This window comes from Gopherus evgoodei, chromosome 2 (genome assembly GCF_007399415.2).
Source record: "Gopherus evgoodei ecotype Sinaloan lineage chromosome 2, rGopEvg1_v1.p, whole genome shotgun sequence".
Taxonomy (NCBI): Eukaryota; Metazoa; Chordata; order Testudines; family Testudinidae; genus Gopherus; species Gopherus evgoodei.
In genome coordinates this window covers 296,971,086-296,997,442 of record NC_044323.1, presented here as the reverse complement: position 1 = coordinate 296,997,442, position 26,357 = coordinate 296,971,086, and the positions used below count along the sequence as shown (strand labels likewise).

The following is a 26,357-nucleotide window of genomic DNA, read 5'->3' as shown; positions in this document are numbered from 1 at the left end:
CAGCATCCTCTGCCCCTCCGTGCGCTTCCCACAGCGAGCCCCGCCCCAGCGGGGTCCTGGGGAAGCCACAGGGTCCTGCACCCCCACTTTGCAGTCAGATGTGACTCTCAGCCAGCCAGTAACACAGAGGTTTATTCGATGACAGGAACAGGGTCTAAAACAGAGCTTGTAGATACAGCGAACCGGACCCCTCAGCTGGGTCCATTCTGGGGGGCAGTGAGCCAGACCCCCAGGTCTGCCCTCCACCCTTGACCCCAGCCAGCTCCAGACTAACAACCCCTCCCAGCCCCTCCTCTCTGCTCAGCTCCTTTCCCGGGCCAGGAGGTCACCTGATCCCTTTGTCTCCAACACCTTCAGCTGGCACCTTTGCAGAGGAGGGGCCCAGGCCATCAGTTGCTAGGAGACAGTGTGTCAGGCATTTAGGTGCCCTGGCCCTTGCTCTGCCAGATACTTAAGAACTGCCATGGGGACACTGAGGCACCAACACAGTACTCAGAGAAAACATTAAGAACATTCCCAGTTCGTCACATCTCTCCCCCCTTCGAGACCGAACTGAGCGAGGTCACTTCAGCCAGTGACCTGGGGAAGTTCGAACCCACCAACGTTCCCATGGATGCCCCAGCATCTCTCCCATTCCTCGGTGTGAGTTACACCAGGACAGTCCAGTCTCACGCCCTCCCTTAGGTCGGGTGTGCTTGATGGCACTTGCAGGCCACATGTGGGAAGGTTTATGTGGCTTGAACCCTTTTGCTACCCCAATACCCCTGGGATTCAAACTGGGACGGGGTCTTCTCCCAGCACTCTGGGCTGCAATTCGGGCTTCCTTGGTTAAGAGCCCCCATCTTGGCCTTGGCCAGCTCTGGGCTCGGGCAGCCGCTTCCCACTTTGTGGCCCAGACACAACACCTCTGCCGTCCCCCCTTGCACTTTCCAGCTTTTACCATCAGTCCCACCTCCTTGAGGCAGCCGAGCCCCCTCTTCACCTGGGACACCTGTTCCTCCCAGGTCTGGCTAAAGATGCACATGTTATCAGTGTCTGCCAGGGCCAAGTTCTCCATCGCCCTCTGCTTGTCTAGAATCTCCCCAGGCCTAGGCATGGGGTCGGCATCGGACACTGTGATGGCTTTAAGCTTCTGATAGCCCCCATAAAACCAGATCATCCTGTCTCCCTTGCGGATCAGCCCCACGGGTGAGGCCCATGGGCTGTAAAACGGCTGGATCCCATCTAAAGCCAGCATGTCCTTGACCTCTGTCTCCAGGATCTGGGCTGCTTTCCCAGTGACTCTGAACGGGGAACACCTGAAGGGGAGATTATCTCCCACCTCAGGAAAGAGATCCCCCCGGGGGTCTTCCCCTTTCTCCATCCAATCCTTCCCCTTCAGGTCCAGGGGTCCCCTCACTCTCCTCCCATCCAGCAGCTCAAATGAGAAGAACCCGTGGATTCCTGGGGCACCACCAGCTACCTCCTGATTCCCCCTAGTTCTACTTCCCCTTGGGGAGCCCATTCCCGGTACAGGAATCCCTTCTCCTGCAGGACTCTGTCCCTGCAGCCTTCCCCAAGGGGGTTTGCAGCCCTGTGGCCAGCAAGTTCCCTCAGCTTCTCCAAGGAGGGATCCTTCTGCAGCTCAGTCTGGGATTCAGCGGCTGGGGCAGGGAGTGGGACCTGCTCCCTCTCGCTGGCTGGGCCTGGGGTCACAGCCCCCCTGAGCCCTGTCCCTGGTAGCTCCCTCCCTGCTGTGTAACCACTTCCCAGCGGCACGTCTGGACCAGGCAAACCTGTTTGGCAGCTGACCTGCCCTGCCCGGGTGTCCCCCCACTCAGCTGGGGTCTCAGCTCCCCCCGTGCTCAGCGCTGCCTTTGCTGTCCCAGTGGGGGCAGGCAGTGAGCTCTCTGCTCTGGTCACAGCATCAGAGCCAGCGTGAGCCCCCTCTCCAGTGTGCAGGGGGGCGGGGAGCATCTCTCCCTCCCACTCAGCCCCAGGGGGCTGGTTACAGGTAGGCAGGTATCCTGAGCCCAGCAGCCCCTCCCCCTTGCCAGCCAGGTTGTTTGCATTTTCACTGACCATTTCCATCCTAGCCAATTGGTTCCCTGGATTTGAATTCAAACCCTCAGCCGTTACAGGAGCAGGGCCTGGATCCTGTCCCATGGGGAGACAGTCACCCCCCAACAGGGCCTCCGAGCCGATATCCTGGAGAACCCCAACGACCAGCCAGCCCAACCCTTCCTGGGTCTGCACAGGGATCTGGGCCATAGGCAGGGCGAGGGGCTTCACCCCAGGGACCTTCACCCAGGTCCCACAGTCCCTCAGCATCTGGGGCTGCACCACCACAGTTCTCTCTGTCCCAGGGTCTCGTCCCCACAGGCGTGTTTCCCCACTGACCCCTGGGCAGCCCCCTGTGTCTCTCTGCTCCACCATCACCTGTCCATGCTGCTGCTGCTTCTCCTGCAGCTTTTCCTCGGGCTCTTGCTCTCTCTCACGGTCCTCTCGCTCTCTCGGGCTCTGCTCCCATCCCATCTGTCTCCAGTCTCCTGATGGGGAACCCAATCGTGAAGACCCTCATCTGATTGGGGACCAGACTCTCGGGGATGCCTGGCTGATGCTCCAGCTGCTCCCAGATCCTCTTGTAGCCCCATCTGGGCCAGGAATCTGCTCCTCAGAGCGGTGCTTCTCCTTCAACTGCACGATTAACTGTGCCTTGGTGAATTTACCCATGCGTAACCCTCTCTTTGTGCACAGGATCACAATGTCCTTCTTAAGGAGATGGTGATAGGCCATCACTTCACCGTTCCCAAGTGGCTCTGGACTCACAGGCCTGTGTGCTCTTGGCTCCCCCAGGGTTTCCAGGAAGAACCCCTGGTGTGCCAGCCCTTCTCGTGGTCACCATCTCTTTGCCAGGGTCGAGCTGCAGACTCCTCCGCCCCTGAGACTGCTCGCTGCAGTCCTCAGGGGGACCCCGTTACTCCAACAGTCCTTCTCGCTGGTCACACACTCCCAGAGGTTAACTGCCCCCTGAAACCTTCCCTCTCTGAGCCTTCAGCGCGCCTGGTCCTCATTATCCCTCCTTTGTTTTACTGCTCCCCAGTCACTTACTGCAAGCAGCGCCATTCACGGGGTGCAGTGCATCCCACCTCTGCCACCAGTTGTCACGGAGTCCCCGGGCGATGCTCTGGAACTGCTCCCCACCAAGCCAGGCAGGACTCTGGGGAGCCTCCTCTCCCTTGGAGCAGACTTGTTCAGGGCAAGAAGCTCACACGTCTTCACCTCCTGGGTCTCTCCTTGGAGCATTCAGCATCCTCTACCCCTCCGTGCGCTTCCCACAGCGAGCCTGCCCCAGCGGGGTCCTGGGGAAGCCACAGGGTCCTGCACTCCCACTTTGCAGTCAGACGTGACTCTTAGCCGGCCAGTAAAACAGAGGTTTATTTGATGACAGGAACAGGGTCTAAAACAGAGCTTGTAGGTACAGAGAACCGAACCCCTCGGCCGGGTCCATTCTGGGGGGCAGTGAGCCAGACCCCCACATCTGCACTTCACTGCTTGTCTCCAGCCAGTTCCAGACTAACAGCCCCCCCCCCCCCAGCCCCTCCTCTCTGCTCAGCCCCTTCCCCGGACCAGGAGGTCACCTGATCTCTTTGTCTCCAACACCTTCAGCTGGCACCTTTGCAGAGGAGGGGCCCAGGCCATCAGTTGCTAGGAGACAGAGTGTCAGGCATTTAGGTGCCCTGGCCCTTTGCTCTGCCAGATACGTAAGAACTGCCATCGGACACTGAGGCACCAACACAGTATTCAGAGAAAACATTAAGAACATTCCAAGTTCGTCACACCCCCTCCCCGCCCAATATATTAAAAATACTTTAAAAAAATATATTTTACACCATTATAAATGCTGGAGGTGAAGTGAGATGTGGGGTGGAGGCTGACAACTCACAACCCCCGGCGCCCCCGCAATAACCTCGCAACCCCCTGAGGGGTCCCAACCCCCAGTTTGAGAACCCCGGGAGTAAACGAATCAGCTGGGTGAGAACCTGTGCTGGCCTGGCCACTGCATCTTAAAAGGAAGGAGGAGGTTGTGGGCCACGGCTACTGTAGTAGCCAGTCAGTCTAGCTAGAGTGGTTAATTTAATGTTTAAAAACAGCCCCCCTCTTCCTTTCTGTCTTTCCCCTGTTCTCTTTCCCATCCTAGACCAGGGTATGCTTCTGCCACCTGCCTTGTGTGCATGCTCTCCTTTCTTCTCTGCCCACCCCTTGTGTATTTGTGTAGGAAATGTTACCAGACACCTACTGGTCAGACCTACTGATCAGTCAAAGACTGATACAAAAGATGAGGAGGATCCACTCTGGGTTGGGTTCTGCACAGAGCCCGAACATCAGGTCTCCTCTTTGCTTTCCAAATGGACTAAGTTGAGACATCGGCCCCACTTCAGACTCTAAGTGGTAGTTATCAGGAGCCATTGCACCAAAATGGGGACTAAAGGTCTTAATACAGGCCTTAAAGCACAGGAGCAGCCCTGTCGACTTGTGACAGACCTCTCCTACAGGCTACACCTTCAGTGCTGGTGTTTCTGCTAATAAAGTGTTAAAGGGGAATTGCTCATGCACCAGGATGCTGGATGTTGCTCAAACAGCAGCATCTCAGCCCTCAGTCGAAAGCCTGCCGTTAACTTTAACAGTGTGTGTGAGAGAGATCTAAATGAGTAAATCTGTGTCTTGTAGCTCTGCAGCATTTCAGTGAGAGCATCCAGGAATACCTGGCGAACTTGGATAAAGCACCTGACCCCACTGTAAGGAAAGACACCTTCTCCAATGAGATCTTCAACGCCTACGATGTGCTCTTCAACGTCTGGCTGCAGAGCCGGGAGGCCAAGGTGCGGCTGTGCCGTTTGGTAGCTTAATGTGGCTACGGCCCTGAGCAGTTGCCTGGCAGTGGGTTTCTCCCTTCCTGCTAAATCTCCACTGTCAGACTGGGCCTGCCACTGCCCATGCAGGGGTCTGTAGTCTGCCTTTCTCCACCATCCCACCCTAAAGACTCTGGTCCGCTGGCTGAAGGAGCGCTTGTCTTGCTCTCTAACGCCATGCCAGTGTTTGCCCCCTGGAACAGCTGTAGTTGTCACTCTATCCCTGAGTTATGCAGCTTGGAGTGGGAGAGTCTTGTATGCACCCCTTGCTAGCATCAGGGTGTCAGCTGAGCCTAAGGGAGAGGAGGCAACATGCAAATCCTATCTGGGAAGAAACTGGGCATGCTCCATCTAGCTGGATGTGGGCGTGACGGAAGGTGGCCTGGCTACACCATCCACCCGCTCCCTCAGCACCTGATACCAGTGGTTCCTTTGACTGCATGGTGAGACCCAGCTCCTCTTGCCCTTGGGTTGGTGGAGCCGTGTGGGCAAACGTACACTGCCGCTGCGCCTTTCACTGGGTCCTCGGAGCAGGCTCGGTCCGTGTGGTGGCTAGTCTGGGACCGTCTCCCGGCACCAGAGGAGCACAAACCAACCCCTCTGACAGTCGTGCTGCGGTGGGGACAGTGTTGGAGCCAGCCTAGCAGCACGACCCTGACTCCAGGGTTCAGGCTAGCTGAGAGGTCTGACTCTTGCAGGTTGTTTCTGTCCCTGCAGCTGAGATTTGCTGTTGTGAAGGCTCTTGGGCCCATGAGTCACCTGATGCCCAGCGAAAAACTCGAGGAGCAGCTACCGAGACTGGTGCCGGGAATTCTTGCTCTCTACAAGAAGCACGTGGAGGCCTTTTATGTGACCAAGGTAAATGGCTCAGCACGCTGCTCCCGTGGGACTGAGGGGCACCCTCTTGTGTGTCCCCGCAGCTACCTGTCATCCATGCATGTGTGTTCCTTAGATCATTGACCAAGGTGCTCCCAGGGGGTGGGGGTGGGACAGGAGAACATACTGCCTGTAAGATCGTCTCCCCGTGGCCGTGCACACGCTCAGTACAAGCTGGGTGCCCCTCGGGGACCCACAGTCCTGTTGCTTCCTTTCCTGCTAGGCCCTTCTAGTCTGCCCAGCACATCAAACTGAGCTCCAGGCTTTGGCAGCAAAGGAGCAGTTCGAAGGCTCCTTTTGTACCACAGGCCGGGTCACATGCCCAGACCCATGTGGTGGGGCACGGTTACAAATCCTGCCTTGTGAACCCTCTGGCTTGGCTGGAATCACGCTAGGGTTGGCACCACTGAGGCTGGTCAGTGTGGTATCGGCAGGTTCTGATACCTCTTTCACAAAGGCTGAACCTGCCATTGGCCAGGGCCCGGCTGCTGCTACCATGTGCCTCTTTGTCAGGGAGGGGCAAACTTATTGCTACTGACCCAGAGTATAGCAACCTCTCTGGTGGATTGGGAGTCCACTCCAGACGGCCTGGCAGGTGATGACCTCTCTACCACTCCCTCTGCCCCATGTCCTGCTCTGGTGCTGGGACCACTGTATTTCCTTCTGTCCTGGACTCCTCTTGCTCTGCTCGTTCTTGGCTCCTGCTGCCTGTAAGGGGAGGATGTCCAGTCGAGCCCCTCCAAGACAGAGTGCTGTTAGCAGAGAAGCAATGACCGGGTTGGTAGTCTGCCAACGTACATGGCTGGCTGCAGCAGTCAGTATGCGGAGGTGCTGCTCTCTGGCTGGCTGCAGCGGGAGAATGGGGGAAGATGGATGAGTTCCAGAAACCTCCTTGGTGCTTTACCCACAGCAGCTGGATGATGATTGCACTTGTTTTTCTACTACAGCCCCATCCCCTTAGCTCAGTGCGCACTGGGATAGGGTCTCCTGGGTTCAGATCCCGGTCATAGAGTCTCTCTGCTTCCTGATCACCAAGTCGTTACTCTTTCATTTCCAGCGGGGCGGCGGTTCCTTTTCCTCGTGCTAATTGCGGCATTCCAATGTCTCTTTCTGAGCAGAGCTTGTGCCAGATTCTTGAGGCTTCTGTCAACTTTGGCAGCCGCACTCTGGACACGCAGCTTGATGCCCTTCTAAGCACCCTGCATCCCCAGGTAAGGATCGAGATGGGTCAGCAGGGCTGGGAGACCTATTCTGGAGCTGGGTGCTGGTGAGCCCAGACGTTCATTAGAACTTCCTGAAAGGTATCTCAGGAAATGGCACATGGGATCCAGAACCTGGGGCTGGAGTTCACATCCGAGTGCTGCAGCCCCCTGCATCAAGCTGAGAACTGGGTGCATTAGGGGCCTCTTACCCTAAACACTGCCCCATCTTGCAGAAGGAACTTCCCAGTCTAGAAAGCCCTCAGGCTCCAATTTGGAATGAGGCATGAGAAATGTCTCCATTTAAACAGAGACCATATTTCTGTTTGAGGGCAGGGGCCAAGCCGGCCAGGCTGTGCACATTCCAGAAGGGGCGAGAGGTATTTGGAAGGAACAGCTGCTGCTCCCAGTACAGTTCAGGGTGAGCTGCAGAGGAACATAGAGCATGTTTCTCTGCTAGAGAGAGAGTTGGCTTGGTGCCTCCTAGCTGCCCTGAGCTGCTCCTGCCTCCTTCCCTGATGGCCCTTACCCTGACAGGGGAGAGGAGAAGCCAGTCCCTTTGCCAGCAGGATCAGAAGCTGTTTGCTCTCCTGCCCCAGCTGTCCTGAACAAGGGTCACACCCCACTCTCAGTGAAGCAGTAAAGGCAGAATCCACAAACACGTGGAGAAAAGACAAACCCTTGAAAGGCTGAAGACTAGGCGTGAGCTACACCAAGTACTGCTAACAATCCCGGGAGCAAGATCGGCGTATCCTGGAGCATCTTATTCATGTGGGAGCCCTACAGGGGTGGTCTGGCACCAACTCTAGATTAATCCTGTAACTGTTAAGCACCAGTTGTCCATGGTTTCTCAGTAGCAACTACAGGAACTGAGGTTTCACTTTCATCCTGGTAGGACAGGACTGTTGGCTCCGTCTTTTGTGTGTGGTGTGTTAGGACCTTTCTGGGTGAGGTGCCAGACCTTGGTATGTGGGGGAGTCATTAATTGTTCTTTTGAGGCTGGAAAGGTGGGAGGTCCCTGGTTTCCCATGGTGGAGTCTGTAACTGGCTGGGAGTGTTCCTTGTTAGATGCACCTAGGGGTAGGTTTGCATTGCCTAGGATATCCAGACTACATACCTCTTGGACAGATGTCGTAGACTTGACTGAAGAGTCCAAGTGCTTCCCCACCAGCAACCAGTTGTCTATTGCAGGCTGCTGAATCAGCGTATTCCTGTTGTAGCTTTTTAATGTCCCTGAGTATGCTCCCTCCCCTCCAAGCCCTTAGCACAGGGCAAACTATGGCCTGTGGGCTGGATCCAGCCCCTCGGGGCTTTCAGTCTAGCCTGTGGGATTGCCAGCTCCATGGTGCAGTGGGGCTAAGGCAGGCTCCCTGGAAGCGGCTGGCACCATGTCCCTGGGGTAGTGGGGGCAGAGGGCTCCCTGCACTGCTCTCGCCTGCAGGCACCACCCCCGCAGCTCCCATTGGCTGGGAGGGGGGAACCGCAGGCGAGGATGGCATGCGGCAGAGCCGCCTGCCCCACTGCACCTCGAGGAGCCACTGCTGGAAATGCTGGCTGCTTCCGGGAGCAGCGCAGCCCCGGGGCATGCAGGGAGCCTGCCTTAGCCCTGCTGCCACCCTGGTGCCACTTGAGGTAAGTGGTGCTGGGCCGGAGCCCACACCCCGAACCCTTCCCACACCCCAACCCCCTGCCTTGAGCCCCCTCCTGCACCCCTCTTGCCTTGAGCCCCTTCCTGCACCCCAACCCCCTGCCCTGAACTCCCTTCCGCACCCCAACCCCTTGCCCCAGCCCTACAGTCATGGCCCTGCATACAATTTCCCCACCCAGATGTGGCCCTCGGGCCAAAAAGTTTGCCCACCCCTGCCTTAGCTGGAAATGGTGCTCTTGGGCGGCTTCAGCCACACTCAGGTTGTGTAACCTGGAGTAGATCACAGGTGTCCAGCTCTCCCATGTGGAGTTATAGCCTATGGAACGTGCATGCCTTGGCATGCAGCCAAGCCACCACTTGAATCAGGTGCTAGGAGCAGGCCCTGATCTGTGCTGATGACCTGTCCCTAGGAGCAGCTACTCTGTTAATGCCGAGGTTGTTCATGGCACCAGGTGTTTATAACTTTAAGGAGGGAAGCACTAAACCCTCTTCCATTCCTATGCAGCCCACTTCAGTGTCTAGCGCCTAGACTACGCCCCTCAGGACGTTGCCACTAAGTAAATGGTCCTGGGCTGCACTTTGCCAGTCCAAGGGCAGGGTGGCCGAGTTCTGTCTGACGCTGTCCCCATGTGTCGTGGTCCTTTCTAAAAGCACAGACCCTGTTTCACTCTCTGGAGACTTGGCCCTAGAGTTAAATGATGTGGCCTGGAGAGAATGGCTTGAAATGAGCCAGGAGGGTGATGGGAGGTGCGTCCGAACTCCTGAAGGACAAGCGATGGCTGTGAAGCAGAGCCAGGTGCTCTGGAGAGTCTGAGTCCGGTGACTTTCTGAACCAGCTGGAGGCGTGTTTGTGCTGCCCTAATGGAGGGGGCTCTGCGGGGATAACCATGTGCAGAGTGCAGAACACCCTTTGTTTGAATTACTTTTCTGCTCGAGCAAATGACTCTGGTGCTGCTGAGTGGATTGGCATGAGCCACGGGTCTCCAATGGGGTAATGCTGTCATAGCGCTGGAAAGTGCACGTACAGCTCAGCTTTGTGAGGGAGGGTGAATCACGTGGGAAAGAACGGGGATTCTGGGTTTGAATCCAGCCACTTGCACAGACTTGCTCTAACTCCAGGTCTGGTCACTGGGTCAAAACTTCGGTGAATCCCTAGAGCTGCTTCTGTTTAGTTGTCGGAGGGGGTGCACTCAGCCTCCCCACGTGGCACCTCCATGATGTCTGGGGGCTGACTTGTGATTGTTCGTGGTACAACACTTTAAGGATTAGGCGCTCCTGGGATGTCCTGTTCCCCAGCTCGCTTCTGGCTATAGGTGCCTGAATCTTCAGGAGCTGAGGGATAACCCCCAACTCCCTGTTCCTCTTCAGCCTGGCCTGGGCTAGTTTGGGCCAGCCTATGGCTGCTGAATTCATTCACCAAACCATACGTGGGGAAGGGAGTTGATCCCCTTGATCAGATGGCCTCTGTCTATGGGGTAGCACCCTTTTAAATCACGTTAATGTCTTTTTAAGCTAATACTTAATTTGTTTTCCTTTTGAGGCCTGGAAGATCAGGTGCCCTGGGCTCCCCATGGCTGGAGGATGGGCAGTACGCAAGGCATTGACGTGTGCTCATCAATGCCCTGCCTCCACCAATGCTTTGCCCAGGCTCCCAGCTGGAGTTTGATATGAGCCCGTCACACTGACAAACAAATACTGTTAAAATGCTAAACCCCCGCAGCTAACGCCAGCTGCGCTAAGGCACCTAAAATACCCGTTTTACCAGTGTGCTAGTCAGACAGCAGGCACGTGACTGTAGCAGAGGAACAGCGGGTAGAAAACAAAGTTAGACGATAAGGTAATGGATGCCAATCCTATGCAGACTGTATGCTACCAAAATAGTACTCTATATACAACTCTACATATACAATGATGGGGTCTAAATTAGCTGATGTGACTCAGGAAAGATCTTGGAGTCACTGTGGAGAGTTCTCTGGAAACATCCACTCACTGTGAAGCGGCAGCCAAAAAACAAACAGTGTTGGGCATCGTTAATAAAGGGACAGATAATAAAACAGAAAATATCATGTTGCGTCTATATAAATCCATGGTACGCCCATAGCTTGAATGCTGTGTGCAGATGTGGTCGCCTCGTCTCAGAAACGATGTATTGGAATTGGAAAAGGGATGGAGAAGGGCAACAAAAATGATATGGGGGAGATGGAAAAAGACTGGGACTCTTCAGCCTGGAAAAGAGAGGGCTAAGTGGGGATGTGAATAAGGAAATGTTTACTCCTTCTCATAACACAAGAATTAGGGGTCACCCAATGAAATTAATAGGCAGCAGGTTTAAAACAGAAGTATTTCTTCACACAGTGCACAGTCAACCTGTGGAAGTCGTTACCAGGGGATATTGTGAAGGCCAAAACTATAACAGGGTTTAAAAAAAGGACCTGTCCTCCAGGAACTTACCTAGTTCTGTCATAGACTTTATGGTCAGAAGGGGCCATTATGATCATCTAGTCTAACCACCTGCACAACCCAGGCCACAGAATCTCACCCACCCACTCCTGTAATAAATCCGTAACCTGTGTCCGAGCCACTGCAGTCCTCAAATCGTGATTTAAAGATTTCAAGGTGCAGAGAATTCTCCAGTCAGTGACCTGTGCCCCAAGCTCTCAGTGGCTATTAGCCAGGCTGGGCAGGGATGGTGTCCCTAGCCTCTCTTTGCCAGAAGCTGGGAATGGGTGACAGGGATGGATCACTTGATGATTCCCTGTTCTGCTCAATCCCTCTGAGGCACCTGGCACCTGCCAGTGTTGGAAGACCGGATACTGGGCTAGATAGACCATTGGTCTGACCGAGCCTGGCCTCTCACAAGAGCTTGTTCTCAGGATCAGAAGTGGAGTCTCTGATTTTAACCAATATAGTTATGCAGTAGTGTCAGCCAAGAAGACCTGAACAGCCAGGATCTTTCTGGCACAAGTGGACAGTGAGCAGCTTGCTTCGGTGTGCCAGGAAGAAATGTCCTGTCTGCAAGCTGGAGAGGGAGCAGATGGGGAGCGGTCCCCAGATAAACTGCATATTGGAGCAGCCTGCAAAGAACAATTTTTAGTATTTAAAAGAAGGAAGTCTGCAATGACTTGCAAAGGAAATGGATTGTGCTCTGATTTTGTTAAACTACCCATGAAATGGAAATGCTTTGCAGCTCCAGAAACCCAAACCCACAAGCTTAACAGATCCCCATATGCCAAGGCCACTGCACCCCCTTGCCCCTCAGCTTGTCCAGTGAGCTGTGTCTGTGGAACCAATGCACTCTGCTAGCAATGAATGACTGTAGAGTGCCAATGTCTGTGCTAGCAGGTGCACGCAGCTTCTCCACGCTACTTCACAATGATCAAATGTTCAGCGTGCTCTGGGAGCATCACATGCAGCATGTGGCATGGATTCCGGGACTGCTGGGCTCTTCCACTGGCCATGTCCAGCTGTGAGCGTGGGCTTGGTGCCTGTGAGTTGAACTCAAGTGGAAAGGTTTTGGGATAGGGGCTGAATGCCAGGTGCTGCCCAGCTCTCATTGATTTGACTGACTGTTTCCCTCCCACAGATTTGTGCCCCGGTGGAGTCCTCCGTCCCTCTGAGTTTAAAAAACCACAATGAGGTCCTTCGATGCTTCACTGTCCTTGGTAAGGGCTGGGGGGGCTGAGGGGTGAAGGCCGAGTCCCCTATGGGCTCTCGCTGTGACTTACCTCCTGCCTGTCTATGGCTCTGTGTGGGTGTGTGTGTGTGTGTGGGGGGGTTTGAATCTGCAGAAGTTCTCTGCCTCCCTGTGGAAGTGCCTGTCATAGCAACAGCAAACTCTCGTGGTCAGCATTTGTGGGAAAGGGGCTTTCCTGACCACCTCCAAGCCAGTCTCCTGGCACGTTCAGGAAGGCTTGAGCTCCACCTGGTGAGTGCACAGTTCTGAGATCTGGCTGTGTTCGGGGGGGAGGCAGAAAACCAGTTTCTCACCTTGTCTGGGTGTCCAGTAGGGTTTGATAGACTTCAGCTCTGGGAGGAGAGTGGAGAAATGGGACAGAACGAATGACCAGATTCTTGTTATGACTGTCCCACCTGGCTTCGGGCTTGGTAAAAGCAATTGCTCACGTCCTGTGTGGAGACCGTGCCAAAAGCAGGCAGGTTACTGGGCACCATTTGCTCTCTGGAGCTCCACACTTAGCTGAGGTGTTCGCTGAGATCTGGCCATTTAAAACTTGACCTTGGACTGACTTGGCTTGAGTGTGAAAGTTTGCTTGTGTGTCGTGTCTCAGGGATGCTGAGGATTCCAACCTCTGGTGAATTCATCGCTCTCTGAAGGCATCTGGTTTCACTGCTCAAGTTCCTAAGGGCCATTTAGCAGAGTTATGGCAGATGACTCTGCTGCCTCTTCACACAGACAGAGGCTAGTAATGCAGCATATGCCAGTTAGCCGTCTAGCTTAGCCGTGTACGCTGGAAGGGATAACGGGGACAGACTGGCTTTGTGTGGACCCTGGCAGTTTTGCTTAAAGCAGCAGATGGCAGCAGTCAGACTAGGTGGCAGGATTCCAGGGAGCGCCTCTGAGCAGAACTCCACGCTGACGGATACTGCACAGGTTGTCTGCTCGCCTCTGGCTGAAGGCTCTGTGGAAGGACTGAGCTAGCTGAATTGTCTCTGGCTACTAGAGTCCTGCATAAAACAGCCCTGATGTGATCTCTAGCACTGCTGTAGCCCTGCCTCCTGTACAGACCGAGCCCTGTAGCCCCCAGGTCTGGCAAGCTTCTCTTTCGAATGATTCATACTTGAAAGGAAGCTTGCGGAATTGCCACTAAAGCAACAGTAGTTTCATTAGGATCCTGCTAGACTTCTGCCTAGTCACGGTCAGATGACTTCCCCCTATCGTTAGCACTTGTGCTTGAAAGCCTTACAGCTGAGCAGCACTTTCAACTATCTTTATGCAAAATGGCAACACTAGTTCTGAGAGGGCTTGAGTAGATCTGATTCCTTTTTCTCGTATGACATGTTTGACTTACGCCTGTGCACCTTGCCTCAGCTGGTTCCCCTGGGGCTGAGCCTGAAACCAGCCAATGCGTCCTTGACAAATACAAGGTGTTGAATGTTGGAAGGTGTAACCTGACCTCCTCCTGCATGGTTCTGGGTGGTTTGGAAAGAGGATGACGTGCGTGTCCACTTGTGGACAGCTCTGCTGAATGTTCAGCAAAGGTCGCGAAGATGCATAACCCGTCGGGGAGACATACTGAAAATACGGCAGAGGCATTGCACAAATCAGCAGGCCGCTTCCACTGGAGTATTGGCCACGTGAGCCAAGATAGCAGGAATAGAGGGTGTTCGAATGGCTTTTGAAGTGCAAACTGCAAAGCCACAGCCTTCAGTAGCAGAGGGGCCTGTCCCAGCATGCAGTGCACCAAATTGAGGAGAATACCCTTGGCTGATGCCCAGAAGCAGCACTGCCTCCTCGGCCCTGTAGTGTCTGGGCTGCAGGCCTGTCAGACTAATGTGACTGCCAGCCACATTCGGCCTGAGGCCTTCCTGCTGACTGCTCCTGAGCTGAGAGTGTCCATAATGGTGGCCTTGTTCTTCTGCAGCCTGTACATTTCCTGATCGCTTGCTTGGCTTCCTACTCCCAAAGCTGGAGAGCCACAACGAGAGGATACGTGTGGGGACGCTGATCATCATGAGGCAAATTATCAACTGTGCCCGTAAGTAACACAGGGACCAGCTCCCTCCAGCAGCCCAGTTGTATCCACGCAGGGTGCCAGCGCCCAGGTGGGGATTCCTGCTCGGTGCTGGGCCATGTGCTTGGATAGCTAGAACTGGGGGCTGGATTTAAGAGGACTGATGACATTCTGGCAGGCAGTCCCCGATTCCTTCGGGACAAGAGGAGACCATGTGATCTAGTCCGGCCGGCTGCACAGCGCAGGCCAGAACTTCGTAGCATGTGTCTCTTAGACAAACACCCTTCACGGCCTTGTGCCCCAGACAAGCCCTTATGCCAACATCATGATATTTAGTATGGAACCGTGGGGCCACCCTGCAGGACATGGCTTGGGATTTAAGCTCTATTCCTTGCTCCCAGCCCATTGTGGGCAGACAGCACTGAGGAAATAGCATTCTCTTCCTCGGGGGGGTGGGGGTGGAGGGAGCCAGGAGTCCTTAGGCTTGGGAGCCCCCAGGCAGGTGAACAGCTTGCGAGTAATCTAGATGCTTCCTCTGAGCAGACCTGGCCTAGGATAATTGGCTACACAAAGCCTTTCTCTTAGAAGCCAAAATACCTCAGGGCAACTCAACTCTTTATTGCTGTGTTAACTAGCTGGGATCTCAGCTTCCACCCCGTGGGACTGTTCTCCTGGCTTAGTTATGGCCGAGCGGACTCTGGTGCTGGATGGCAAGTCTGCTCTGGCCTCATCCATGCCCCTTCCCAAAGCCCAGGCATGTAACTGTCAGCAACTCCACCCAGACTAGCCAAGTGTTTGCCTGGACTTTCTGCTGGCACAATGAGAGTCCACTTCTGCTCAGTATGAAGAACCTGAATGGAGGTTGCAGCGTGGCTTTGTATCCAGTTCCTTGTTAGGGGGAAAACTAGCTTCTTTCCCACTCAGTGACCCTTCCAAGGGGGGAAGGAGAGAAGCACACATCTGGTCAGGGAGGAGGCCCTCTGGGGCCAGGCCCTGTGATCATGTCAGTCTGGGTAGGGAGGACAGCGATGAGTGGCTGAGCCATTGTTCTTCTTCGAGTGATTGCTCATATCCATTCCATGTAGGTGTACGCGCCGTGCATGCACGTTTGCTGGAAACTTTTTACCCTAGCAACTCCAGTGGGCCGGCAGGTCGCTCCCTAGAGTGGCGCCGCCATGGCGCTTGATATATACCCCTGCCGGCCCGCCCGCTCCTCAGTTCCTTCTTACCGCCGTGTCGGTTGCTGGAACTGTGGAGTGCGGCTTGCTGTCCTCCACGTCCCTAGCTCTCCTGTACTTGTTCGTCGTCTTAGTTGTAAATAGTTCATAGATAATTCGTAGATAGTTTGTTAGTATAGTAGTTAATTAGAGTTTTGTATATAGTTGTTTAACATCGTTCGTGGGTGGGCCGTTGCCCTACCTGGCACCGGGCCCATGCCTGGCTCGCCGGGCTTCAAGCAGTGCTCGGCATGCAAGAAGCCGATGCCTACTAGTGATCCCCACGACACGTGCCTTAAGTGCCTGAGGGAATCGCACATCAGCGAAAAGTGACGCATTTGCAAAGCCTTTAAGCCTCGCACGAAAAAGGAGAGAGATCAGAGGCTCCGCGCTCTCCTCATGGAAGCGGCTCTGACTCCGGCACCGGCGGCGCAGTCGGCCAATTCTACTCCGGAACCGGACCGCGCCGGCACCAGCAAGACTCCCTGGCACCGACCATCTCTGGCACCGGGAGCAGACTCACATCCCTCGGCATCTGCAACACCATCGAGGCAGGCCCGAGTGGAGCACCCGGCACCTACTCTGGCCGCGGCACCGCCTGCAGGGCTGCTGTCGACTCCGGGCCCGGAAGGTCCGTCGAGTCCAGCCCCTCCTAGCTCCCCCTTAAGATCAGGGGTCGAGCTACTGGTACCGTCCATGCCGGAGACCTTTGCTTCGGCGCGGGACTTGATCACGATGACAGAGCCATCGCAGCCTCAGCCGGCACTCCCGGGACAGGTAACCTCCAGGGGTAAACCGATGCTTCGAGCGCTGTCTCCTGAGTCCCGACGCCGATCACCCCGGAGGCGTGAATGCTCGCGCTCGGGGCACCACTCGGAGTCCCGGCACCGTTCTCCCAGGCGGTACCGGTCGTACTCGCGGCACAGATTGCCATCTGCATGGTCCCGGTCGGGCTCCTCTCACCGCCGGCACCGAGACTCCACGAGCCCTTCACCTCGATGTTCAGCTCCTCGGTCGACCTCCCGGCACCGAACCGCTGGTAGGTCCAGATCCCGGTCGACCTCCCGGCACCGCGCCGGTGGCAGGTCCCGGTCTCCGCTGTCGTCCCGGCACCGCGCTCATCGAAGGTCGCGGTCCCGCTCCCGGCACCGACATCGCTCCCGATCCGGATCCCGGCACCGGTCATCACGCCATTCCCGATGTGGGTCACGGCACCGACCCTCGTCACCGAGGGGAGTGTCGGACCCGGCACACAGAGACGCATACCGATCAGGCTCAGCGCCTCCGTGGCCTTCTAGGGAGCCCTCGGTGTCTTCCCAGGCTGACAGCGCCTATGCCATGGGCCAGGACAGACACTCGGCCCTGTTCCAGGACCCTCCACCACAAGAGCGAGGGCCTCAACAGTGGGGGTTTTGGACCCCATGGGCGTATTCCCAAGCCCAGGGTCCGCAACACATTACCCCCCGCCCTACGGGGGAACGCAGACCACCGGAGGCGACGGTATCTAGACCCCATCCCTCCCCGGAAGCAGACGGCAGGTCCAGTCACCGGGACCCAGAGCTCCTTCCAGAGGCAGAGGTGCAGCCCCACATGGAACCCCCCGTGGACACTCTGTTGCCGGGGGTTTCCTCATCGTCTTCTCCGGATGAGGCAGTGGCGGGTACCTCATCCTCCAGCCCTCCCCCGCTCGATCTTAGGGCACACCAAGACCACCTCCGCCAGGTGGCTCAGAACCTGGACTTGCAAGCGGAGGAGGTGTCTGAAATTGAGGACCCGGTGGTGAGCATCCTCTCCGCCGATGCGCCCACCAGAGTGGCCCTGCCCTTTATAAAAACAATCCAGGCCAATGCCACTAACATTTGGCAGTCACCGGCCTCCATCCCTCCGACCGCTCGAGGGGTGGAACGGAAGTACATGGCCCCCTCAAAGGGCTATGAATACCTGTACGTTCACCCGACACCCTGCTCATTGGTGGTCCAGTCGGTGAACGACGGGGAGCGCCACGGTCAAGAGGCTCCAGCGCCAAAGTCGAAGGAGGCGAGACGGATGGACCTCCTGGGCCGCAAGGTCTATTCGGCGGGGGCGCTACAGCTCGGGGTCTCAAACCAGCAGGCCCTCCTCAGCCGCTACTCCTTCAACTCGTGGGTAGCAGCAGGGAAGTTTGTGGAGCTCTTGCCACAGGACGCCCGCCAGGAGTTTTCCACCATCCTGGATGAGGGCAAGAAAGTAGCAAGGACATCGCGACAGGCCTCCCTTGATGCTGCAGACTCGGCCGCTCGGACCCTGGCCTTGTGGCTCACGATGCGCCGAATTTCTTGGCTGCAGGTCTCTGGCCTTCCACCGGAGCTCCAACACACTATCCAGGACCTCCCCTTTGAAGGCCAGGGCCTGTTTTCCGATAAAACAGACCCCAGACTAAAAGACCTCAAGGACAACAGGGTCATAATACGGTCGCTGGGAATGCATACGCCTGCGACACAGCGCAGGCCATTCCGGAAGCAGAACCAGCAGCAGCAGCGGCGGCCGTACCCTCAGTTCCGCCCACGGCAGGATCTCTCTAGGCGCCGCGGCAGGAACAACCGCCGCAGGCAGTCCGGTGGCCAAACGGGGCAGAACCAAGGCTCCGCCAAGGCCCCTCCAGGACCTAAGCCTTCATTTTGAAGGTGCGCCCGAGGGCACAGTACCAGTTTCCCTTCCGGATCCTTCCCCGCAGTTTTCCAAACGTCTTTCTTTTTTCCTCCCGGCGTGGACCCGAATAACATCGGACCATTGGGTCTTGCGTACGGTGCAGGCCGGTTATCGCCTGCAGTTTTCTTCGTTCCCCCCCCCATCCCCGTCCCTCTTCAGGGACCCCTCTCACGAGCAATTCCTCCGTCAGGAGGTGCACGCGCTCCTCTTCAAGGGAGCCATAGAGGCGGTTCAGGAAAACGAGAAGGGCAAGGGGTTTTATTCCCGCTACTTTCTAATCCCCAAGTCCAAGGGCGGCCTCAGGCCCATCCTCGACCTGCGGGAACTCAACAAGTATATGGTGAAGTTGAAGTTCCGTATGGTATCCCTTGGAACCATCATCCCATCCCTGGATCCCGGAGACTGGTACGCCGCCCTCGACATGCAGGATGCTTATTTCCACATCTCCATTGCCCCCCAGCACAGACGTTTCCTCCGCTTTGTGGTCGACCGCCAACATTATCAATTTGCGGTCCTCCCGTTTGGCCTCTCTACGGCCCCGAGGGTGTTTACGAAATGCATGGCAGTCGTTGTCGCACACCTTCGACGTTGCCGCATTCACGTCTTCCCCTATCTGGACGACTGGCTGATCCGAGGCACATCGGAGCTGCAGGTCCGCAACCACGTCTGCAGGATCAGCACCCTCTTTGCTGCCTTGGGCTTCGTCATCAATGTGGACAAGTCTACTCTGCTCCTCACGCAGCGGATAGAGTTCATCGGGGCCGTTCTGGACTCTACCCTGGCCAGGGCCTTGCTACCCTTGCCCAGGTTCCAGTCGCTGTCGGCCATCATTCTGCGCTTGCAGGCGGCCCTGCTGACCTCTCTACGAACATGTCTGGCCCTTCTAGGCCACATGGCGGCCTGTACGTTTGTGACGGCATATGCCCAACTCCGCATGAGGCCTCTTCAATCTTGGCTCATCGCGCAGTACCGGCCGGCCAGACATTCATTGGACACAGTCATCACCGTTCCTCAGAGGGTACTGGACTCCCTTCGGTGGTGGCTGGACCAGTCCGTAGTCTGTGCGGGGCTCCCGTTCCATCCGCCCCAGCCCTCGGCATCCCTGACTACGGACGCCTCAGATCTGGGCTGGGGGGGCACACTGCGGCGCCCAGAGAACTCAGGGCTTGTGGACACCTCAAGAGATCAACCTCCATATCAACATAACGAGAGTTGAGAGCGGTCCGTCTGGCTTGTCAAGCGTTTGTCCATCTCCTTCAAGGTCGTTGTGTCGCGGTGTTCACCGACAACACGACGACCATGTTTTACATCAACAAGCAGGGCGACACCAGGTCCTCTCCTCTGTGTCTTGAGGCAATGCGTCTCTGGGAGTTTTGCATAGCCCATTCGGTTCACCTTTCCGCCTCCTATCTCCCAGGAGTGCGGAACACTCTAGCGGATCGGCTGAGCAGATCCTTCCGTTCGCACGAGTGGTCCCTCCGTCCAGACGTCGCCTTCTCAGTCTTCCAGAGGTGGGGTCGTCCCCGGATGGACCTCTTCACGTCCAGGCAGAACAGGAAGTGTCGAGCATTCTGCTCCTTCCAGGGTCGGGAGCCAGGGTCTCTAGCAGATGCATTCCTGATCCCATGGACAACCCACCTGTTTTACGCATTCCCTCCCATTCCGCTGATACACAGGGTTCTCCTCAAGGTGCGCAGAGACAGAGCTTGGGTGATTCTCATAGCTCCAGCATGGGCCAGACAGCATTGGTACCCCATGTTGCTGGACCTCTCAGTAGCCAACCCAGTTGCCCTGCCCCTACATCTGGACCTGATCACCCAGGACCACGGCAGGCTCTGTCACCCGGACCTTCCGTCTCTACACCTTACGGCATGGCTCCTGCGTGGTTGACAGGCTCCGAGTTACACTGTTCTACCCTGGTTCGGGAGGTTCTCCTGGGCAGTAGAAAGCCTTTCACCAGGGCTACTTACTCAGCTAAGTGGAAGTGTTTCTCCTGCTGGTGTTCGGAGAAAGGTCTTCGCCCTATGGAGGCTCCCGTCACCACTATTTTAGACTACATCTGGTCCCTCAAGACCCAGGGTCTGGCGTTGTCGTTCCTCCGGGTCCACCTAGCGGCCATCTCCGCGTTTCATCCTGGAGTGGACGGATGTTCTGTCTTCTCCCACCCTATGGTGGTGAGATTCCTGAAGGGACTGGAGCGGCTCTATCCACAAATCCACCCTCCTGCCCCTTCATGGGACCTCAGCCTGGTATTACTCGGCTCATGGGCCCTCCATTCAAGCCATTAGCTACTTGCTCTCTGCTCTACCTCTCGTGGAAGACCGCCTTCCTAGTGGCCATTACCTCAGCTAGACGAGTGTCAGAGCTGAGGGCCCTCACAGTGGACCCACCGTATACCGTCTTCCATGAAGACAAGGTACAGCTGAAGCCTCACCCTGCCTTTCTTCCCAAGGAGGTCTCAGCTTTCCATGTTAACCAAGAGATTTTCCTCCCAGTCTTTTCCCCAAAGCCCCATTCGTCCCGCAGGGAGCAACAGCTCCACTCGCTAGATGTCCGTCGGGCGCTAGCATTTTATGTGGACAGGACCAAACCATTCCGCAAGTCCCCCCAGTTATTCGTGGCGGTAGCGGACTGGGTCAAGGGGCTACCGATTTCCTCCGAGAGGATATCTTCCTGGGTTACCTCCTGCATCAGGACCTGCTACGACCTGGCCCACGTTCCGGCGGGCCGTGTGACTCCTCACTCCACCAGAGCACAGGCATCATCGCTGGCTTTCCTGGCCCATGTACCGATCCAAGAGATTTGTAGGGTGGCAACCTGGTCATCGGTCCACACGTTTGCTTCCCATTACGCCCTGGTCCAGCAGTCCAGAGATGACGCGGCCTTTGGCTCTGCAGTGCTCCAGGCCACGACCTCTCACTCCGACCCCACCGCCTAGGGAAGGGCTTGGAAATCACCTACATGGAATGGATATGAGCAATCACTCGAAGAAGAAAAGACGGTTACTCACCTTTGTAACTGTTGTTCTTTGAGATGTGTTGCTCATATCCATTCCACACCCGCCCTCCTTCCCCACTGTTGGAGTAGCCGGCAAGAAGGAACTGAGGAGTGGGTGGGCCGGCAGGGGTATATATCAAGCGCCATGGCGGCGCCACTCTAGGGGGTGACCTGCCAGCCCACTGGAGTTGCTAGGGTAAAAAGTTTCCGGCAAACGTGCACGCGCAGCGCGTGCACCTACATGGAATGGATATGAGCAACACATCTCGAAGAACAACAGTTACAACGGTGAGTAACCGTCTTTTCTCTCTTCCAGCCTCTCAAATGGAGATTAAAAAGCCCTTTATTCTTTCTTCTATGAAACTTCCTCTGCAGGACAACAGTAATAAGGTAACTGGAAACTCCCTCTGATGTCCCTAACTCTCGGCTGGCCATGTGGTGAATGGGGCTTTTCGGGGCTTGGCCCCCTTCAAGGCCCAGCGGCGCTCTGCTCCTGGCTGCTCTGCACGTATCCCACGCTGCAGCTCACCATGGGGCTCCCTCTCTGTCTGCCTCTCTTCTCATTCTAGCCCCTATGTCTGAACACTCCTGCTTGGCCCTCTGAGGTCACCTTCTGTCTTTTCGTCAGCTCCCTCCTCTGAGCACTCATGACTCCCCTGCTGACCTCGCCAGTGGGTTCCCCTTTTAGGACTAACCCATGTGTAATTATGATAAGCTTCTCTCATGACAGGCTGTCGTGATCCTTGTCCTCTGTCCCCCTCCCTTTGTCAGTGCAGCAGAGAGCGGGGGTCTAGTTTAGACATCAGCTGGCCCCATCTCTCTCCAGCACTGGGCTGAGCTCTGGGTTTGAGAAGAGTTCCTGTAGCTAATCCCGGCTCAGCAGGGCGTGGTTCTCGCAAAGCACCAGGGTTTGGCTTTCAATCTAAATGCGTGGCCCAATAGAGCAGCGGCTGGTGCAGCCTCGAGAGGCTCTTAAATCGCTTGTAAAGAATTCCCTCTGGGGCGCATGGCAGCCTAGCCCAGCCGCTGGCTTGCGTTCGTGTAGGCCCTTCCTCAACAGGTGAGCACCAGGGGTCCTGGTTGGGGCCATCTTGATTACTGATCCTTACCTCGGTGCCTAAAGAGCCTGGGTGGAGGTCAAGGACGATTACTGCTAGTCCCCTCCTGCTCCAGGATACTGGACTAGCTTACTGGCCTCTGCTTTGCTCAAGGGGCTGCCACTGTGGAGTTTACTGCTCACCCTCTGTTCTGCGTTCCTCTAGGTGAAACGGGCCGTGGTGCAGGTGATCAGCGCGATGGCTCACCATGGCTATCTGGAACAGACAGGCGGGGAAGTCATGATCGAGTACATCGTCCACCAGTGTGCCCTTCCTCCTGACACGGTAAAACTGCCATGATGCAGCCAGTTCTTACAATTACAGTGCCTTGTCCTTCTGGATCAGGGCATACAACTCACGGTGAGGACTGGCTCTGAGCCTTTGGGCTGTTCGCCTGGGTGAGCTCGGTTCTCTCTGGTCTCGTCGGTCTTTGCCCTCAGTCCCTTGTGCCCACGCTGCAGCATCTGCGTAACAATTGCTGGAACTTCCTCCCTCAGCGGCTCCTCCCTGACTCCTTCTGCAGGAAAAAGGAAGGGCAGGGGTGGGGGTCTTGGCACTGATTCTCCCCTCCCTCGCCCCCAGCCAAAAGCTGGGGGAAGCCTGAGCACCAGCTAAAATCGCAGGTTTAGGCCATGCCTGCCTCTCATGGGCTTCCTGGGCCTAGTCGTCTGGGCCCAAACTCTCAGGGGTCCAGGCTGGCTGGCTGCAGCCCCAAGGCGTCGGTTGGAGTGGGAAACGCTCGCATCTGCGAAAGCCCAAGGTGTCGAGTTGGGCACCCAAAATTCACAGATGCTTGAGAAGGCTGTACAGTCAGCGCTTCCTTTCCTGTCAGTAAAATGGGTGCACTCTGGAAGGAGGGCGGCCTGCAGCGCCTTCCAGAGACCAGCTGACTGATGTGCAAGGAGTCAAAATAGCATGGGGTGAGGAAGGCAGGAGCCTGTCGTGATCCCAGGGTAGCGCTGCTGTCTGCTGAACATGCTGTGTTGATGCAGACGCAGTGGAGAGGGAGCTGGCCTCTGTCTCCTGGGCCTGATCGCAGCTCTGTTCCTCTCTTAACCTGTGGTCTTGCTCCCTTCCAGCAGCCCAGGAAGCAGACGCCAGAAGCTGATGACTTGACTAGCGACAGCGTCCAGAACATCAGCATCAATACGCTCTTTCTCATCAGCACCACTGTCAGCAGGATGGATGCGGTGAGTCTGCGGAGCACTGTAGCTCCCTGCCTGGGGCTCAGCTCAGTCGGAAGCCCGTACCACCTGCCTTACCAAGCATGTGAGTTGGGAATTACCAGTGCGTTAATGCACTTGGTAAGAGCTGGCTGGGGATGCTGTTTGTTCTGCACCATCTGCCGTCAGGGTGCTGCAGTCCCAAAGCAGGGCGCAGATCTCCCTGCTCTCTCGTCAGAGAAGAGAACAAATCGGCTCTTCATTGAGCTGTTTGACAGTCGGAGTCCAGTTGCTCTTTCCTCTAAGCTGAGGGCATCTGGATTTCTAACCTCTGAACAAGGAACTGTCTCAGATGAGTTTATAAAGTGGTGGAAGATGAGAGAAGATGAGAAGGCCTTGATGTCCGTTAGCATCCAGGTTCAGAGCAGGTGTACAAAGTGCCAGCCAACTCAAAGGGCTCTGTTCTTTCTGAAAAGAGCACTGGTGGCTCTGAGGAGCTGGATGTTCAGTTATTCCTTCACCTTTGATGCCACACAGTGCCCCTCAATGGAAACCTCCCTCCCCTTCCCATCCAGCCAATCCCTGTGGCCCCGTGTTTCTCATGGGGCTATCTGAGTCCTCTCAGTTCAGTTTCTTTGGCAGGGACCTTCTCACACTCCTGTGTAAAGCACTAATGGTGCTAGACCAACGTGAGTGACTTGTTCTCCACAGGTTCTCTGGCCGTATCTCTTGGAGTTTGTGACCCCTATACAGTTTACCGGTGCCCTGACTCCCCTCTGCAGGAGCCTAATGCACTTGGCTATGAAGAAACAAGAGGAGGGAGAGAATGCCTTCCTCATCCACTACGACACACATGGTTTGTATCGGCAGCTGCTCTCCTGGGCAGACTCTGTCTGCTTCCAACAGAGCTGCTAGTCTTGTGCTCAGGGTCTCGGTGAGCAAGTTTCCCATCTGACACTTGTTTTTGTATTTGTAGCAAACCTGCCATCGCCGTGTGCTCTAATGGCGAGGCTGCTGGTAAGTGAGCTTGGGGCTGGTCTGACTGGATTCTCTATGTGCTGAAAGAAGGTGGCATTTTCTTCCCTTGACGGAGTGGGAAGACTAGTCTGAGAATGGGCTGCCCTGGTACTAGTGCCCCCTGACTACCCTGCCCAGGGCATCGGGACCCAGGTGCCCCCAAGCCGGGGATGCTGTAAAAGCCTGGATAATCGTTCCTCTGGGCCTTACTGCTCCTGTGGTCTCTGTACTCTGAGCTGGACTTGCTCTGATCCTGGGAGCAGCAGCCTGGTCCTTTCTCCTGGTGGAGTTCTCTGCAGTCTGTCCGTCGTTCTATGAGCCAGGGGAAATGCTTTCAAAAACATCCTGTTTTCAGAAGTGACTTGGGGCATGTGGGATTCCATGTGCCTAAATCACCTATGAAAACAGGACTTGGGCACTCTTGGAAATGTTACCCAGGAGCTTCTTAAAAACCAAGAGCCTCCACTCTTTGATATTTGAAATTTCCTGCCACGGCTCAGGAAACGGGATTTACCCTCATGTCCTTGGCAAAACCTCCTGTCTCCCCACTGTCAGCTGCATGCTTGGGTCCTGGCTGCTGGTGTTTCCGTGATGGCTAATGCAATAGCGCTGGGTTGGAGGAGGGGCATGAAGCTGTATTTAACCTCCACATCTTTCTGTAGCCTTCCAGTGTGTGTAGGAATTATATACACACCTGTGAATTCTCCTTCTGCCCCATTTCCCCCCAGATTGTTTCTTCACAGCCCTATTTAGGGGATGGACGGGGGGCGGCTGCTCTGCGTCTGCTGAATGTATTGCCCCTGAATATCCATCCCGTGCTGGTCGAGCTGTGGAATAAGAAGATTCCCCCCTTGGTAGAGCACTTGGAAGGTAAGGCATTAATGGGGCCACGAGTGAAAGAAGATTCTTTTGAGGCCTGCGATATCTAAAGGCTGCTGCTGCACTCAGATACTGCGAGAACGGGCAGCAGGCTGGAACTACTCAGCATTAAACTGTGCCTAGTCAACATGAAGGGGCCACGCAGATCACTCTAAGCAACGCACAAGCTGCTCCTGCTGGCTGTCTCCTGCCTCTGACAGCAGCTTCCAGGAGGCAGCCCTCCTGCCCTGTCACGCAGGGCTGGCTTATGGTGCTGTGTCCCGGACAAGCCTGCCTTCAGGCGTCAGGAACCAGCCACACCTTGAAGCCTGTGGAGCTTGGAGGAGCAAAATCTAGAAAACTGAAGAAGAGAAACACTTGGCCAATTAAGGCTACAGATCCTCTGATTCCTGCTGTTCCTGCAAGGCCAAGGCAGGGGAGGGCAGCCAAGATTCTGCAGTTCAGCACATGGTGTCAGTTGCTACCTTTTAACACGGCGCTGCAAACTCTTGTCTCCTTTCTTTGGCAGGAACGCTGCGTGCTGGGAACAATGTGCAGGCCATGCCTGTGTTAGTGATGCCCTCTCATGCAGTTTGGGTGTCGCCCTGACACTCCTGATTGGATGCAGCCTTCATGTTGGCCACCCTAATGTGAAGGTGTGGCCTCCTGTGGGGCTTTGCATTCCTGCATTTAGCTAATCCTTCCGCTTACATAATGACTGTGCTGGGTCAGACCAAAGGTCTATCTAGCCCAGCATCCTGTCTGCCGACAGTGGCCAATGCCAGGTGCCCCAGAGGGAATGAACAGAACAGGGAATCGTCAAGTGACCCATCCCCTGTTGTCCATTCCCAGCTTCTGGCAAACAGAGGCAAGGGATGCTTCACTAGAAGTAGAAGTACTGAGATGATTTCACTGGGGTAGGGGCAGTGTGACCTGCCATTCCAAAAAGCGCAGAGGTTCTTTGGTGTAAGTTCACATTCTTCGCAAGTTCTTCAGTTGGCACCTTGATTATATG

The 26,357-nt window shown here is 55.8% G+C and overlaps 1 protein-coding gene across 5 annotated transcripts in view; it reads left to right on the top strand.

Moving 5' to 3' along the window:
- Positions 1-26,357, top strand: part of MROH1 (maestro heat like repeat family member 1) — a 120,760-nt gene that overhangs the window by 22,997 nt on the left and 71,406 nt on the right. For 4 of the 5 annotated variants that reach the window (XM_030554045.1, XM_030554044.1, XM_030554047.1 and 1 more), the window contains exons 7-17: positions 4,711-4,862; positions 5,610-5,750; positions 6,887-6,979; positions 12,199-12,277; positions 14,216-14,329; positions 21,524-21,597; positions 22,470-22,589; positions 23,384-23,494; positions 24,179-24,323; positions 24,444-24,484; positions 25,213-25,354. In XM_030554045.1, coding sequence (XP_030409905.1) covers positions 4,711-4,862; positions 5,610-5,750; positions 6,887-6,979; positions 12,199-12,277; positions 14,216-14,329; positions 21,524-21,597; positions 22,470-22,589; positions 23,384-23,494; positions 24,179-24,323; positions 24,444-24,484; positions 25,213-25,354 — 1,212 coding nt within the window. The remainder of the gene's footprint in view (positions 1-4,710; positions 4,863-5,609; positions 5,751-6,886; positions 6,980-12,198; positions 12,278-14,215; positions 14,330-21,523; positions 21,598-22,469; positions 22,590-23,383; positions 23,495-24,178; positions 24,324-24,443; positions 24,485-25,212; positions 25,355-26,357) is intronic. The other variant, XM_030554046.1, reaches the window with a different exon arrangement.